At 38.2% G+C, this 16,958-nt stretch overlaps 1 protein-coding gene across 2 annotated transcripts in view; it reads right to left on the bottom strand.

Annotated features, from left to right (window-relative positions):
- The window catches only part of homer3b (homer scaffold protein 3b), a 70,761-nt gene that overhangs the window by 36,650 nt on the left and 17,153 nt on the right, over positions 1-16,958 (bottom strand). For both annotated transcript variants that reach the window (XM_057842070.1, XM_057842071.1), the window contains 3 exons: positions 14,223-14,379; positions 1,673-1,804; positions 224-331 (listed from right to left, as the gene is read on the bottom strand). In XM_057842070.1, coding sequence (XP_057698053.1) covers positions 224-331; positions 1,673-1,804; positions 14,223-14,379 — 397 coding nt within the window. The remainder of the gene's footprint in view (positions 1-223; positions 332-1,672; positions 1,805-14,222; positions 14,380-16,958) is intronic.

The following is a 16,958-nucleotide window of genomic DNA, read 5'->3' as shown; positions in this document are numbered from 1 at the left end:
AGTTTACACAAAGGAAAAAAAAAAAATCAAAAACAATCAAATTTCGGAAATACACACAGTATTTACATGTATATACCTAAACACTAACTCAATCATAATCATCTATTCATCCTTTCACTCACTCTTACTTCATAAAGCATTAAACCCATAGGAGTAGATGTTTGCTCTGATGTGACAATAACTTGAGTGTGAACATCAGTGTGAATAGACGCTCATGCTTCACCTGTGGGGCAGCGATGCTGAGAGCAGGATTGGCCAGTTCGTACCTCTCCTGGGATTTTTCTCTGGCCAGCCGGGCCGCCTCCTTGACCTCCTTAAATTGTTCTGCAAACTGAAAGTGGACAAAGAGTGACAACAGCTATACCCATAGTCTGCCTCTATGCATTCCCAAAGTCGATCTTGAATGTTTTGTTTCCATATAACCTTTTCACTACAGCGGCTTTGTAAAGAAAACATTGAAAAATGCATTTCTTTTAAATTATGTTTTGAAATCACATTGTTTGATTTTTAAAGAATCATGGTGGAAAATAAGTACTTGGTCAATACCAAAAGTTAATCTCAATGCATCCCCATGCTTTACAGTGGGTATGGTGTCCTTCGGTTGCAATTCAATATTCTTTCTCCTCCAAACACGAGTACCTGTGTTTCTACCAAAATGTTCTATTTTGGTTTCATCTGACCATAACACATTCTCCCAGTCCTCTTCTGGATGATCTAGATGCTCTCTAGCAAACCGCAGACGGGCCTGGACGTGTACTGGCTTCAGCAGGGGGACACGTCTGGCAGTGCAGGATTTGAGTCCCTGGCGGCCCATTGTGTTACTGATTGTGTTACTTATTGTGTTACCCAGCTCTCTGTAGGTCATTCACTAGGTCCCCCCGTGTGGTTCTGGGGTGACCAAATACTTATTTTTCACTCTAATTTGGAAATAAATTCTTTAAAAATCAAACAATGTGATTTTCTGTTTCTTTTTTTCCACATTCTGTCTCTCATGGTTGAGATTTACCCATGTTGACAATTACAGGCCTCTCTTATCTTTTCAAGAATCTTTTCAACTTGCACAGTTGGTGGTTGACTAAATACTTATTTGCCCCACTGTATGTGTACTCTAGTTTAAACCAATATGAGTTATTTAAAAGTGTGACAGTGACTGCAAGAGATTAAAATTGATTATGTATTTATTTTAGAAAAATACATAACTGTAGTGAGTAGAGATGAAGTTTGACGTCAACCATTTCTGACTTTTGCAAAGCAGTGAATTGGTCTCAATTTGGTAGGATAACTTTGTGTTTGAATGTATCTGGGTTAGCAGGGAGGGGTCGGGGATGCCCATGGGCGACAGGAAGCACACTTGCATTTGGAGGTTACACCAATAAAGAGTTGACAACTAAAAAAAAAAAAAGATTAGTGGATGGCTCATCACTCTGGCCTCAACTACAAAAAATCTCAAATTGTGCAACTCCTATTATGTACTAGAATCATCTCCAAACATCTAATTAAGCACATTTACAAAAACTGTGAATCTGTGACACAATCTGTTACAAAAACTGTGAATCTGTGACCCAATCTGTTATCGCTCTTAATCTGTACTTCATTATAGTACATCATTATCCTTTCCTCATCAATTTAAATTTTAAATCTACTAATAAATAAACCTTTTTTATTATCTTACCTGCTGCAGCTGCTGCTCTGTGGAAAAGCCGAGGCCATATACTGTGTTAGCCCGACTGTCAGCCCATTGACCAAACTTCTGGGAGGTTTTGGTGAAGGTCATATTCGGGGTGATGGTGCTATTGATGATAGCCTATCAACATAAAAGAAAAAAAGAACAATGCATGAGGAATATGAATAAAGTCAAAAACAAGCAAAAAAAGTATAAGTACAATTGAACATCGTTTTACAACTTTAACCTATTAACTATTTGCACACCAAAAAATTATGAAGAAGAGTAAAAATGATTTCTTAATTTATTTTTCAAAATATTGAAAGGTTTTCTTTTCCATCAAATTATTTTTATATAATATATGGAGTTTGAAAAAGCAACTTTGTAAGTTATTGGCTGACAATTATTAGCTATTCGTGGTTTGGCCCTTTCCTTTTCACCCGCAAATACCGAGGGTACACTGTACACATCATGAGAAAGAGCACAACTGAGCCTTCCTTGGCCTGGCCAAGACTGTGAGTGAACTAAAAAGAGTGTGGAAACTATTTGGCGTTAAAACTTTAGTTTGGCAACCAAATTCGTTCATTCACTTCCACTTTAAGTATTTTTGCACTAGTGTTTTTATCAGTTATTGTCTACTTTGGTCTCCTTTCTATTGTCACGCATTGGCATTACGTGATTAATTTGAATAGAACACTTTCAGCACAATTTCTTCTTTTGGTCCCTTGTGTCAGTTTTACCATATCGTCTTCCTTGTTTTCTTTCATGCATTTTATATTAATAACTCCATTCCATTAATATTTAGTAAAGACATTAAAGTCTTTTTCTTCAATGTATAACAGATGCAGTAGTGCAGCAAATCTGCTAGCCAAGGTTGTTGTGGTTGATGGAATGACAGCTCTACCGGCATCCATTCAGAAGCGATGCCCTTTGAACCAGTCCAAGATTTTTAGAGCCAAATCCTTAAATAATGCATGCTATCATTATTATTTTTTAAATTAAATTTCTCTAGAAAAGGATGTTCAAATATTTCAAATAACACGAGACATTTTGTAAGTCTGATTCCTTTGCTTTGCTATAGTATGGAAATAAAGTGTGGATATGTCTAGTAATATGTCTATGTAATATCCCAGATAGCAGACCGACACTGAATACTTAGATTTTCCATCAAAATCATCCGAATGGTTGACATTAAGCCTGAACGATATATCATTTATACATCGCCATCGCGAGGTGTGCATGCACGATAGTCCCATCGCAAGGACGTGCGATAGTTTATTTTTTTTCAATCCACAAAACTTTGTTCTGCTTCATTCGCTCCCACAGACTCCCTCACCCCCTCTCCCAGCCCTCAGTCACTGCGGCACGTGCTTATTAAAGTTAACGATGTCTTTGATCTTGCCAAAGAAGCAGGACTTCACACGGGCAGAAATGTGTCAATCATTGTATATACATATACACACATTTTTTTAAATCATACTTTGGGGAAAAAAAGTGAGGAAAAATATGTCTTATATGTATCTCTTTCCAATGCTAAATCTGAATAAATACATTGAGCACACACCCAAAAAAAATAAAAATAAAAAAATGGGGGGGTATGCGCTACTTCACGGTTTTTCACTTATCGGGGCGGGTTCTGGTCCCTATTAATCACGAAAACGAGGGAATACTGTACAATGTGCTCATGGTGAGTTATTCAAAGTCTTTCCAAACAACTATTCAAGTCATCTAGTAAAAATTCGTTTAAAAAAAAATATATATACACACATTTTTTTAAATATCGCAATATAATATCCCAAACCCCAAAAATATCGCAGCAATAGTTTTTTCCAACATCGTTCAGGCCTAGTTGACATTGAAATTTTCAACAATAAACAACAATGAATCAATATACAGTATAATTAAAAAAAAGTTTGAAACATGTTACGGTCCTACCGTGCCGCCTTCACAATGTGAATTACTTTTTAAACAAGAATAACGTAGAAAAATGCTCGTCTTTATTAAATGCTTCATTGAGTGAGTCGACTCAAATTCGCTCAAGCTCATTTACATACACACGAGTTGCCACTACACGCCACCGCTAGTGTTTAACAAGCTAAACAATGATTGACACATTTGGTGCCTTTGAAGGTAGCGCTGCCAAACTTTTCTGGCAAGATCAAAGCTTCAACACCTGTCAGCCACTGTCAACTTTAACAAGCAACCTCTATTGCACTGTTGATCTAGAAAAGCCGCAGGAGGGAAAGTGGGAGGGTGTAAGAGCATGAAGATGAAAAACATAAATATACAGTGTTTTTTTTTAATTAAAAACCTGATCCTTTTCACTCGATTCAGATCCTCTGAAAAATGGCGCGATCGGCCTGATTTCCAATCACTTGATCAGATCGGGACATACTTAATAGTTATGTTTGTGGATGACCGGGAAGACAGTGAATCACCTCCAAAGAACTCTACGCGAAACGCCTCATTTAAGGATAGACATATTTAATGGCAGGCAAGCCTGTTGCTCTTCTTCAAAGCATTGAACAGCAATGATATCTTATGGTAGAATTAACGCGTTTGTCATTATTACTTGTATATAAAACGTTTTGCCTGACACAACGTAACAAAGTTGCCGAAATTGTAAGAAACTGTATTTGCTGTGATTGGCATACAAGCGAATACCTACTTAGCTTGGATATTAGCTAGCTAGAACTTAGCTCAGATAAACAAAATTATTATTATTATACAAAATTATTCCCCTCCCAATGTTTAGTCTCGCAATGTTAAATAAAAAAAAAAATTTTAAATAAAAAATCCTAGTGTTTCAGTCAAATTATTTTTGGGTATCTGCTTTAATTCCATGATATGAATTAACTGTGAATGCTTTTTTGTTTGTATTCTTCAGATTCACTGAACAGGCATATGAGGATGGAGGAACCAGAATATGCATTCACTGCTGTTGTGCAGAAGTGGCTACAGTATGCTCCAAATCGTGTTGATGGCAAGGGTTGCAGCGAAGCTCGTCAGACTGAGGAGGAGGATTAAGTTTGAAATAAGTTTACTAAGCGTTAATTAAGTTTTCTGTTGTTGTGATTCAATTAAAATAAGTTGAAATCTAGCAAGTTTTTATTTTTATTATTTATTTGATATTTATTTTTTTTATTTATCATTGACTTATAATATTTTATGAGTCAGCCTAGCTGTTTATTGTGTCTTTAAATAAAGCAGGACCTCTAACTATAGGCATATTTGAAAGTATAAATAGCGTCATGGTTGAAAATGAAGATAAACATAAGATTAATTCGGCGTTGTTCCAGTATTACTAATTTTCTAAATAATGTTTAGGTTCTGTCAGGATTTCAACGTTGGAACAACATTAATCGAGGGTGCAAAAGTGATGACAAATCATCATCGGGTGTCAATGTTGATTCAACGATATAAGATCGGAAGAAGAAAGACGTTGAAAAGATGTTGATGGGATATACAGTGGTACCTCTACATACGATCACTTCGACACACGATCTTTTCGACATCCGACGTAAAATTTGAGCCGCCATTTGTTTCTACATCCGACGAGTTGCTCGAAATACGACGACATGACAGCACTGCAAACGAACGCACGGTGGATTTTCTTGTGTGAGAAATCAACACAGTTTTCAAAAAAAGTTGATACAGTTGGAGAAACAAGGAAAAAAGTGATGCTTACCTTTGAAATGAAGATGCAAGTTATAGAAAAATATGAGCTTGGTGTGCGCGTCCCTGAACTGGCTCAACAATACAGCTCCATGGTCCTCTTCCGACCACCGTTCGCCACTATTTATAAGTTAAGGTGACAATTATTATTGTGGTAACATTGCCAAGGAAATCGCCAGCTTCGTCACGTTTTTATCATTTATTTAAGAACTTATCCAACACAAAACGCCCATTGTCTTAAGCAGTTGACTGCTCTCAAGAAAACGAAAGTATTATCTCTACCGCACCGACCTATCTCACCGTGACGTCAGCTTCGCGGTGCGTTCAGGGACAGTAAAAAGTGTCCGCCATATTAGAATCCAATTCGTTACATTATTTACAGGAATACTTATTAATTATTCTTCTTCTTATTATATTATTCTGACTTATTTATTTATAACTTATTTGTTTTTCTATGTTTAATTGCCATTTGTAACAGTGCCAGCAGTATTTATTAAGAATTTAGTGTATGTTTTTAGGCTTTGGAACGAATTAATGGAATTATAATGTATTCCTATGGGAAAATCCTGCTCGACATACGACCATTTCGACTTACAAACAAGGTCCTGGAACGAATTAAATTCGTATGTAGAGGTACCACTGTATGTCTTATAATAATGTACTGTATTTATATGGTTTTCTATCTATTTGTATTTTCCTCATAAATCTACCAAATAAATGGAAATTAGGGATGAAGTTCTTCATTTTTAACATTCCAGTTGAGTTATATGGCAAATTATTTAAAAAAGGGCTAATACAAGCAGTCAATCTTAATGAGCAGTGTTGCGTATTCTGCGGCGCCTCATCTTTTTTTATGAATTGTTGTTGCTTTTCTGTCTTCCTGTGAGGCCAAATCTTTTCCGTCTTTTTTTTAATGGACTGTTTCATTAGTTAGATCAGTGATATGATCGGCATCCATCTCAGTCTGGTCTTTCAGAAACAATCTTCCCCTTCTGTGGTCCCTTCTTATGGTTTCTTATTTTGTTAGGTGATGTCTTCATTGAGTTAATGAATTGCTTTATATGATAGTTTTTTTCCCTCCAAAATATTTACTTATTTATTCTAGTGTTATTTCTTGAATGTTTTAATGTGAAATGTTTGTCAACTGTTGAACTGTTGTTTGTCTGTGAAGCCCTTCGGGAACCTTTAATGATTCAGGTCTATGTAAATAACCTTGACCTGACTAGCGTTTCCACCAGGCACACGAGGAAATTGCATATATTTTTTAGAGTAAATTCTATGGTGGTAAAATGTCTACATAAGTTGTAAAGCAATAAAACAAACAACAAAATGAACGAAATGAACAAGAATCCCACAGAGTATTTCATAATGGGTTAAAATTATTTTTCGAACAGATCATGTCACTAGCACCTTAGAGACGGCCCTCGTCTTTGCTTAGCCAAAACGACACCTGAGGAGGCAAGATGAATATTTGGAATTTCTTTGTTTCATATATTGCCCGCCCCCCACAAACGTAAAACCCCGCCTATGCTTTTATGTGAATTTTGATTGGTTCCTCTAAAGTGATATACAAATATTGCACTATTCGTCTTCAAGTGTTGTATCAGGATTAGTCGGGATCGAATCGCAAAACTCCCGGAAAAAGCGGAAGAGGAAGTACTGTAAACGGTACGATACTGTAACAAGTTTTGAACTTTTGTTCAAAAAAAAAAAAAAATTGGTATCGGATCTGGACTCTGGAATCAGGTGACTCTGACTCGGGCAAAAAAAATATGCGATTTATATATATTATTATACATTTGATTTATATCAACTAAATCAGCACATACAGTATGTGCTGTGTGATAAAATTATCAAGTAAGTTTTCATGCTTGCAAAGACATACTTTTATCAAGACTCTTTGTACTGGCTCACCAAGGGAGGTCGTTTTCAATGACACATTATTCAGAGGCACTCCATAGCCAACTGGAGAAACATGAATAATGCCTTTATATACCAAAATCATTATGTTCAATAAATTCAATTGTTATTCCTCTTGCATGTCTCCAGAACTTGAAAGAGCTACAACACTTTTGTATTTACATTGATCTTCTTGAATCATTCATAAATATAATTTTTTCATTTTTTTCATATTTGTTCAGATCCCTCATGTGGGAATTCAACTCACCTTTTGCTGTAAATCTTATTTCAATGAAAGCCTGATTACACAGGTGCTGGCATGCAGGAAGCGGTTTAGAGAGGAGGTGCTACATGTACAATGCTACAATTTTATACTCGTATGGTGGGGACGATGCCTTGCTCTGAGGCAATTTGATAATCGATTTTTGCCGGCAGCTATGAGTCCCATTTGGGTCCTTGTTTGTGTGTAATGTGAGGCTGCGCGTGCCATTGATGAGTGCAAGAGAGAAAGAGTTCACTGCTCCATTCGGGTTGGGTTGCTGAATCAATAATATTACAAAGTGTCAAGACTTAAATTGTCTTTTGTCAGTGTTTCTCACAGGATTTTAGGAGACTGTGGTGGGAGGGTCTCTGACCCTCGGGGTAGGGTGTGTGTGTACATTTTCAAGCCTGGTGTATCTCTTTAGGGCATTTTGAGACCACTGAATGTAATATAAATTGCTGTATGCGGTGTCACCGGATCGCGCCAAATGCAGCAGAATGCAGCAGACAGTAGTCCCGTAGCCTGGTACACCAGACTCGGCGGCAATATGTTCCAATCCGCGGTAAATTCGGTTTTACATGACCAAAAACACATCGAGTCGCTAAAACCAACAGTCTGTCTCGCGCTAGCCATGTTGAATATGTTGAAATGTCTCTCGCTAGTTTCTTGTCGCTTAACCGACATCGTGTCAGCCCGTCGCTGATTGGTCCGCTCCGCTGTCTATGTGCTGTGGCTGGCTCCCCCCTGGAAATTTTTTTCTGCTGAATGGTGGCCAGACTCATACTCTCATAGCCAGGCATGAAAATGGGTCAGGGGTTAAAAAGGTGAGAAGGGTGTGGAGGAAATATGTTCCAGTACACTGTGCACCCAAACAAAATATTGAGCTCTGTCGACCCACACTGTGTTTCAGCAGGGCCGTGCAGAGACTGGTGGAGGGGCGGGTGCTCGTCGATCAAAAGGGGCATGAACAAGTATTTAATAGACCTTAAAACAACATAACTTCAATTTTAACCAGCTTTAGATAATAATTGGCTGCGACTGTGACATACTTTAATTGGGAGGGGGCAACAGTGAATAGAAATCAAAACTGTCATCAACACTTTCTGGCTGTGTCTGAGTCAGTCTGCCTCTTCCTTTCTTCCTTCAACCTCTGCATCAAAACTTCCTTCCTCAACTTGTTCATCTGAGAACAAACCACATCAGATGCTCACTGAGCCACCAACAGCACAGTTTTCTTAAAACTATTATTTCATTATTATCCATACTTAACAACTCTAGCACCTAATGATTAATAAAGCAATGACATAAAATCTTATAGAAAAATAACATTGTAATTGTGTTTATAATTGTATTTAATACCCGACTATCCTTGCAAACTTGTTCTTACCAGGTCTGCTATTCACCCAGCTGTTGAGGTATCCACTGCCTTTAGCAGCCTCATCTAACTCCTTTTTTTATCCCTCAAACTCCCTTCCCTACGAGGCATGTCTATGTAATGAAATATAAATATTTAAAAAAACAAAAAAACAGACTCCCCGGTGGCTTTTAGTTTTAAAGCTTTCTTAATTTCTTTCTCTCTCAATAACGATGGAGGTAGATTTGTGTTTTTATTATTCAATCAAAAAACAAAGTTACTTCTATCAAAAACAAAGTTGCTTCAATCAAAATACAGTATATACTTTTAATCCCCAAAAAGTCACTTCAATTAAAAAAAAAAAAAAAAAGTTTTTGATTGCAAAAATAAATTTGAGACAAAAAAGCATTTGAAAACTATTTTTCTTGATTGAAACAAATTTTTCCATCTAAGTAATGTTGTTTTGCGTTTGGGCCACATTTTGGCTAGGACATTTGTGTCTTTATTATTCAATCAAATAAGTTGCTTCAAACAAAAAAATTTATATAAAAAGAAAAACTTTGCACATGTGTCAATGACCGTTTACCAAAGCCTGAGAGGGTTTGAGTAGACTCACTATGAAGCATTTAATAAAGCCAAGCATTTTCTTATTACTTTATTCTTGTTTAAAAATAATTTGGTGGGGCAGTAACAAGTTTAAAACTTATCATAATTCTTACATTTTGAAGTGCTTGAAAACCATTTATAAATGATACTTTGGTGAAAAAAGTGAAAAAACATATCATATATATATGTATCTTTTTTCCAATGGAAAATCTGAATAAATGCATTGAACACGCACAAAAAAAATGGGGGGGGGGGGCGCTACTTCGCGGTTTTCACTTATTGTGACGGGTTCTGGTACCCATTAACCGCGAAAAACGAGGGATCCCTGTATTTCTGAAAAGCTAAGAAGCAGGACTCATTCCCACCACTCGTCGGGCCGGTGTTGTGCCGACACCGGCCGTCAGCTCAAGTCCCGGCCGAAAATAACGCGTCTCCGGCGAACGACGGGAGCGAAGCGAGGCGCCCCCTCCATCCGAGAGCATGCCGCTTAATTTGACTCAACAGCGTGTTTCTTCGTTTATATTACCGTTAAATACACAAGCTTGACGCTAATTTAACGGGAGCTATTTTTTTTCATGGGAGTTTTGGCTAGCTCTGGCAGTGTTCAACGCAAGCTGCAACGAATGGCAGTAACTTTTTTATATCGCAAAATGTGAAAACGATTGAAACCATTACTCACCAAATTCAATCTGCTGGCAAATACAGGCAAGTGTGTATGCTGCGCTCTGGTCTGCCCCGGTGTGGATAAGGCCTGCTTTTTGTTTTCGCAGCTTTGCAAAGCAACAAAGGCTCTCCGAGCACTCCATGTTCACTTAAAGAGTGCACGCGTGTGGAATAATGGAACGCAGCTTGGGCCGATGATTGGTTCTCGTCAGCGAAGAATCTAGAAGGATTTGCTGACTGTCCAAGTGTCACTTTTTTAAAGAACCGATTTCTTAAGTGCTCAGTTTACGTACGAAGTTAATCACATGATGATAATAATAATAATAATTAAATAAAACCTCCCGACCCCCCCACCCTCCTCCCAAAAAGAATTTCTCCTCGGATCTACGCAATTCACGTAGGTCGCCCTCTTTGACTTCAAAACGGTGAATTTCGCCGAAAGGTGAGAGATTTTCATGCCTGCATAGCACAGCTATGAGTCTGGTGTACCAGGCTAGTAGTCCCGTCTATGAGCGCGACCTGTTGGCGCGTGTGTCTGTGTGTGTGCACGCACGCACGCGCACGCGCGCTCTCACTCGCATGGGTAGTAGAGTGGAGTGGGCTACAGCTGTGTAATCGGCTGACTGACACATCTGATTTTTTTTTTTTTTTCTTCGGCGGGGGGGGTAAACGAGACTGTGGCGGCCCGCCACAGTCTCGTTCATTGGTGGGAAACACTGTGTTTTCATACATGACAGTGCTTTGAAATTGGATTTGGATTGTATTTATGAACAACTGTTTGATAAAGAAAACTGATTCATTATAGTCTGCCTTCTCCTTAATGTGAGGCTGCGCGTGCCATTGATTAGTGCAAGAGAGAGAGATTTCACTACTCCATTCGGGTTGGGTTGCTTAATCAATATTATTACGAAGAGTCAAGACTTAGATTGCCTTTTGTGTTGTCATACATAAGAGTGTTTTGAAATTGGATTTGGATTGTATTTATGAACAACTGTTTGATAAAGAAAACTGATACATTATAGTCTGCCTTCTCCTTATTCGATTGTGTTGTTTATTTTGTATAAAGAAAGTAAATGAGTCATTGACACAATTTATATCAGCACTTTGCCCATAAGAAAAAAGGAAAAAAATATCAATCACCAGCAGCCTTGTTTTATTTGAATGAACAGAACTTTTGTCTGATTTGTGCACAGAGAAATTCCTTTTATGTTTAATACTCAGAACCTTTAATAAAAACTTTAAAAAGTACTTAAATGTACTTAAAACAGTACAGATATAGACTACAGTTAAGTCAGGAAGCTGTGGTAAAATCTTATTTTTGAAGGAAATAGTCATCATTTTGTCTTCATTGTTACTTACAACACGCTTAAATCAACAAGTTAAATTGTCACAGTAATTGAAAAATCGTCCAATTAATGGATTGTAAAAATAATCGTTGCTTGCTGACCTAATTTTTACTGTATAATTTTATACTGTATAACCACAGCAAAACTTGAACCATTGCCCTCGACCTCCAAAGCCTTAAAGATGATATACATTGGAGGGATTAAAAATTACGGTATATCTACAATTCATCTTCTAAACCCCTACTACAACAGTGATCTTCAGGTGCACTGAAGAGAATGATCCAATTTCACGAAATTACATTGAAAATTTTTATTCCCAGACCTTAATGAGAAAAAGCCTGACACCCCCATGCACTTCCACTAAATGATTGAACATACAATGCATGATGGTTTAACCAGTGTTTTGACATTTTTGTACAATTATGTTCCATAAGCTTTTGCCTCAAAACAAGGTTGGGAGACAGAATAGATGTCATATCATGCAACCATTCAGTTTGAGAAATAGTGAACATATAGGTTACAAGCTTTTTCACCTAACTTTGTCAAGTGAACCATCTGATGAGAGGGGATTATACAAGCAAAACACCAGTTTTTATAATCTGTCCCTAAAAGCTTTTCAGAGCAGTGTCAGCAAGAGGCACGGTGCTAGTTTAAACAGTGGACGCACAGATGCTCCTGTGCTATGAATCGTAGGCAGGTGAGAATTTTATCCTACCAGAGCCAACATTTTTTTAACCTGATAGCTTCAATCAAAAGTGGTATCAAAAATCCTTTTTCTGCCATTGCCTATTTGCATGTGTTGTTGTTGTTGTTGTTTTTTTTTTTTTTTAATCGAACAGTGGTGACATATTTCACTTGTTGATGACAGACAGATCGGATGTCTATGGGTGAGCAAAACATTGGCTACATGTTCAATTTATATCCATCCATCCATCCATTTGAAAGAGGTCCAGGTCAGATTTGGAAAAAAAATCATAATTGGGCAGTTCACACTGCTTTAAAATATGATATATGAGCCACATATTGGCAAAGAAATCGGAACTGACCCAGCAGGGCTCCAGACTAACATTTTCTATTAGGAGCACAGTGGGCCCTAACTTAAAATTTTAGGGGCACAAGCAGATGATTCAGGCGCGCACACCGTAAATCAACAACCAAAGTTTTCCTCTAATTTTCACTGTGTAATCGATATTTTCCTTTATAATAAATGCTTAAAACTACCAACCTTTTAATCTATATTTTATTCTCTCTTTGTTTTAACATCAACCAGTGTACTGCCTAGAAATTAGATTAGCATGGAAATTGTTTTTGGGGAGACCCAGCTGTAAAATGGATGCAGAGAGTCCAATTCGTGACAAAAAATAAATACATATAAAAAAGAAAGTTTAAAAACGCAGAATCTAAAAATAGTCATGTGTTTAGGTAAATGTGTAATTTTAACCTTGCCGTGACCTCCTCTTCACTGTCTGTCAGACTTATTCCCTCTGTGGCCCTCCTTTAAAACAGAGCCAGCAGGTTTGTTGGAAAGAAAGTAGTCACTTATGCCCCTTTCCCACTAAAACTAGTGGGTCAACGCACGTTTTTTTCCAAGCCGATGCAGCCCACTAGCAATTGACATTTAGTACCTTTCCCATTGACAAAAAAAAAAAAGCAGTCTTTTTTTTTTTTTTCACCCGTCTAAACCCCCACCCCTCCTCAGCCGTGCGTAAGGTTACGTGACGTCACCACACTAAGATGTGCGTCGACAAGTGCGACCGAATTCATTCAGTTCAAGGAAGTAAACAATGCACAGCAACATGGAAACCTCCTTTCCGTTTGTGTTCTCTGTTTTCATGCTTTTTACTGCACTCAAAATGGTCGAAATGCAGCAAAGGATCAACACTCTGCTTGTGCTGAGGCAACGTAGGCGACGTGAATTTTGGTTTGAAATTGAAAGGACTCGTGTAAGTCACAGAAAGAGGAGAAGAGCCTTTGTTTCATCTATTATGGCTATTGCTAACGCTGCTACACCAACTGTTCGCCGTATGTGGATCCGGGCTAGAGCACATGGTTTTTGGTCCACAATTGAGCATTTTGGTGAGGAGCAGTGGAAGGCGCACTTTCGGTTGTGGGGCGTGTTAAATGGGAGGCGAACGGCACGTTGTTATGACGCATCACGTAAGAGCCTACGTCACCACGTAGATTAGGGTGTTGACTGTTGACCCGGGGTTTTGCTTTCACACTGCATGACGATCAGAGCCGAGGTGATTTTAACGCGGGTCGCTTGGCGGGATAATTGACACGGGTCGAGGCGGGTCGCTGCACCTTTCCCACTGCCACCAATAGCCGATTGTTAGTGGGTTGACATGGGTTTATTGGCCATTGGGAAAGGGGTATTATTGTCCTTTTCGCCATTGTTCACAAGTGCTCAAGTGCTGTCAAGTTTTCCCGCTATCCCAATTATAACCTGCTCCACACATTGCCCACCTCCACCTTCTTAACGAGATCATCGGGACTGTGAGAGTCTCACTGAGGTTGCTAGACCAGTCAAGAGTTTATTTTGGTATTTGTAATTCAGCAGCACAGTGCTTTACTTAGAATCTCGCATGACAAAGGCTACGTAAACACTGTAGGCAGGGCTCCAGCTTGCGACCAATTGGTCGTATTTTGCGACTAAAATTAGAGCCAGTACGAGTATTTTTTTCATCAAAAGAAAAGAATAAAGCTTGACTACTGTAGAAATGTGTGCAAATTTGTGTGAATGGTCTTACTCACTTTCGTCCCGCCCACACTAATGATGCGGTAGACGTTGCGGCTGGCATCATAGAAGAAGGACACAGTGACGGCATGCTTGCTAGCCGGCAGCCAGTTGCGTTTGGTAGCTGGGTCAATCTGGAAAACATGAGCTCGGGCGCTGAAGATGGGCTGCTCCCTTCAAAATACATTAATATTGGATGTTAATGACTCAACTTATTCACAAGCCCTGACAAAGGCAACATGCTTAACAATGCTAGCATGCAACATACTTGCCGTGACTGCTAATGAATCTCTTTCAACAATCTAATATTTATCTCATTCTCAATATATCAACAATATCTAACAATATTCATATACCAATACATTACATCATTCTTAGCGACCGTTATTGTCACAATAGCCATTTTTCATAGCTGTACCAGAATATACAGTAGTTATTGATGGTGCACCATAGATCATCTTGTTTTTCTGTATCTCTGGAAAAGAAAGTGATTAAATTGCAGGTAATCACAACAAAAATTAACATCGTTTTACTCATTAAACCAAATTTATCAACAAAAATGCATATTCTAACTGAGAAAAAGGTTAGGACACCCTAACACCTAATAGCTAGTGTTGCTCCCTTTAGCTGAAAAAAATTTCAGGGAGATGCTTTTTGTAGCCATCTACCAGTCTTTGACATTGGTCTGAAGAAAGTCTGCCCCACCTCCTCAATGCAGCGCCTGTTGAAGTGAGTGAAAACACCATGGTGAGATCAAAGGAGCTGTCTGAGGCCTTCAGAAAGAAGATTGTAGACGCTTAGGAGTCTGGTAAGAGATTTCTAAAGATCTCAAAAGAATATATAAAATCAGCCATTCCACAGTCCAGAAAATAGTCTACAAGTGGAGGACATTCAAAACAACAGCCAACATGCCCAGGTCTGGCCGTCCAAGCAAGTTCACCCCTAGAGCAGACTGCAAGATGCTAAAAGAAGTCTACAAAAACCCTAAAATGTCATTACGGGACCTACAGCAGGCTCTTGCTACTGTTGATGTGAAAATGCATGCCTCTACAACCAGAAAGACTTCACAATTTAACCTTCGTGGGAGGTGTGAAAGTTGGAAACCTTTGCTCTCCAAGAAGAACATGAAGGCCAGACTGAAGTTTGCCAGAGTGAATGTAGACAAAGACCAGGACTTCTGGAATAATGTTCTTTGGACAGATTAATCCAAAATTGAATTATTTGGACGCCAGAAGAGAGGACATGTTTGGCGTAAACCCAATACAGCATTCCAGGAAAAGAACCTCATACCAACTGTGAAGCATGGAGGTGGAAGTGTCATGGTTTGGGGATTCTTTGCCGCAGCAGGACCTGGGCAGCTCACCATCATAGAATCCACCATGAATTCCATCATGTATCAGAGGGTGCTTGATGAACATGTAAAGATGAAGCGAAACTGGACCCTGCAACATGAAAATGACCCAAGAGATACCAGGAAATCCACCAAGGACTGGCTGAAAAGGAAGAAATGAGTCCTGGAATGGCCGAGTCAAAGCACAGATCTTAATCCCATTGAGATGCTGTGGGGTGACTTGAAACGGGCTGTGCATGCAAGAAATCCCTCAAACATCTCACAGCTGAAAGTATTGTGCGTTGAGGAGTGGGACAAACTTTCTTCAGACCGATGTCAAAGATTGGTAGATGGCTACAAAAAGCGTCTCACAAAAATTATTTCAGCCAAAGGGGGTAACACTAGCTATTAGGTGGTAGGGTGTCCTAACTTTTTCCTCAGAATATGCATTTTTGTTCATAAATTTGGTTTAAGGAGTATAACTATGTTATTTTTTTGTTTACCTGCTATTAAAGCACTTTCTTTTCCAGAGATAAAGAAAACCAAGATCAGACATTGATATGTGAACATTTATTAATGAAGAGCTGAATATTTCATGGAGTGTCCTAATTTTTTCACATGACTATAGAGTAATTGTTAATAGTTAATAATGTAACAGCAGCTTACCTATAATAATTGATAATTTAAGTACAATGATGCTACAAACAGACAATTCCAAATCATAAACACTTAAATCATAAACACTCACTTTCAAAACACATATACTGGCAGCCGCTTGATAAATAAAGTATAGAATTTTAAACTCCACAATTCCTCGTTTGCATTATACACAGAGGTTACAAAAAAATGACATTGCAAATATTGTTTTAAAAGTCACACCGTATTAAGAATAACTTGTAAAGAAAGAAATATGTGTCAATAATTAAACCGAATCAAATTATGTGTATGCTAAAGATATGGCTAATTGTATGCAGGAACGACAACAAAATATTAAGTTTATAAGCAATGGAGAAAGAACTTGATGTAATAGAGGTAGACGTTTTGGATTCTGTACACAACAATGGGTAAAGAGGCCTAAAACAACACCAAAAAATGGTTGCCCTGTATTATCATTTATCATCCATGTATGCAATGAATGAAAAGAAATTGCACATTTCTGATGTTAATGAGGATAATACAAGTCAATGAGGATAATACATGTCAGCGAAAACACTCTTAATATGGGAGTTTCTTTATATGGGTCGGCACTCGGTAGTGACTATATGAAGTATTGTTCTACATGGATTTGCTTAGAATTACTCAACATTTGCATACCAACAATAGTCATTGTTGCTGAAGCTGCAATAATAGGCAAACACAGCAGAGCCAGGACACCACTGAGCGTAGTTGTTGTCCACTGTTGCACCAGCTAGAGATCCAATAT

This window comes from Corythoichthys intestinalis, chromosome 7, assembly GCF_030265065.1.
Source record: "Corythoichthys intestinalis isolate RoL2023-P3 chromosome 7, ASM3026506v1, whole genome shotgun sequence".
Taxonomy (NCBI): domain Eukaryota; kingdom Metazoa; phylum Chordata; class Actinopteri; order Syngnathiformes; family Syngnathidae; genus Corythoichthys; species Corythoichthys intestinalis.
The sequence above is the reverse complement of the archived record's forward strand: the minus strand, read 5'-3'. Positions and strand labels throughout refer to the sequence as shown.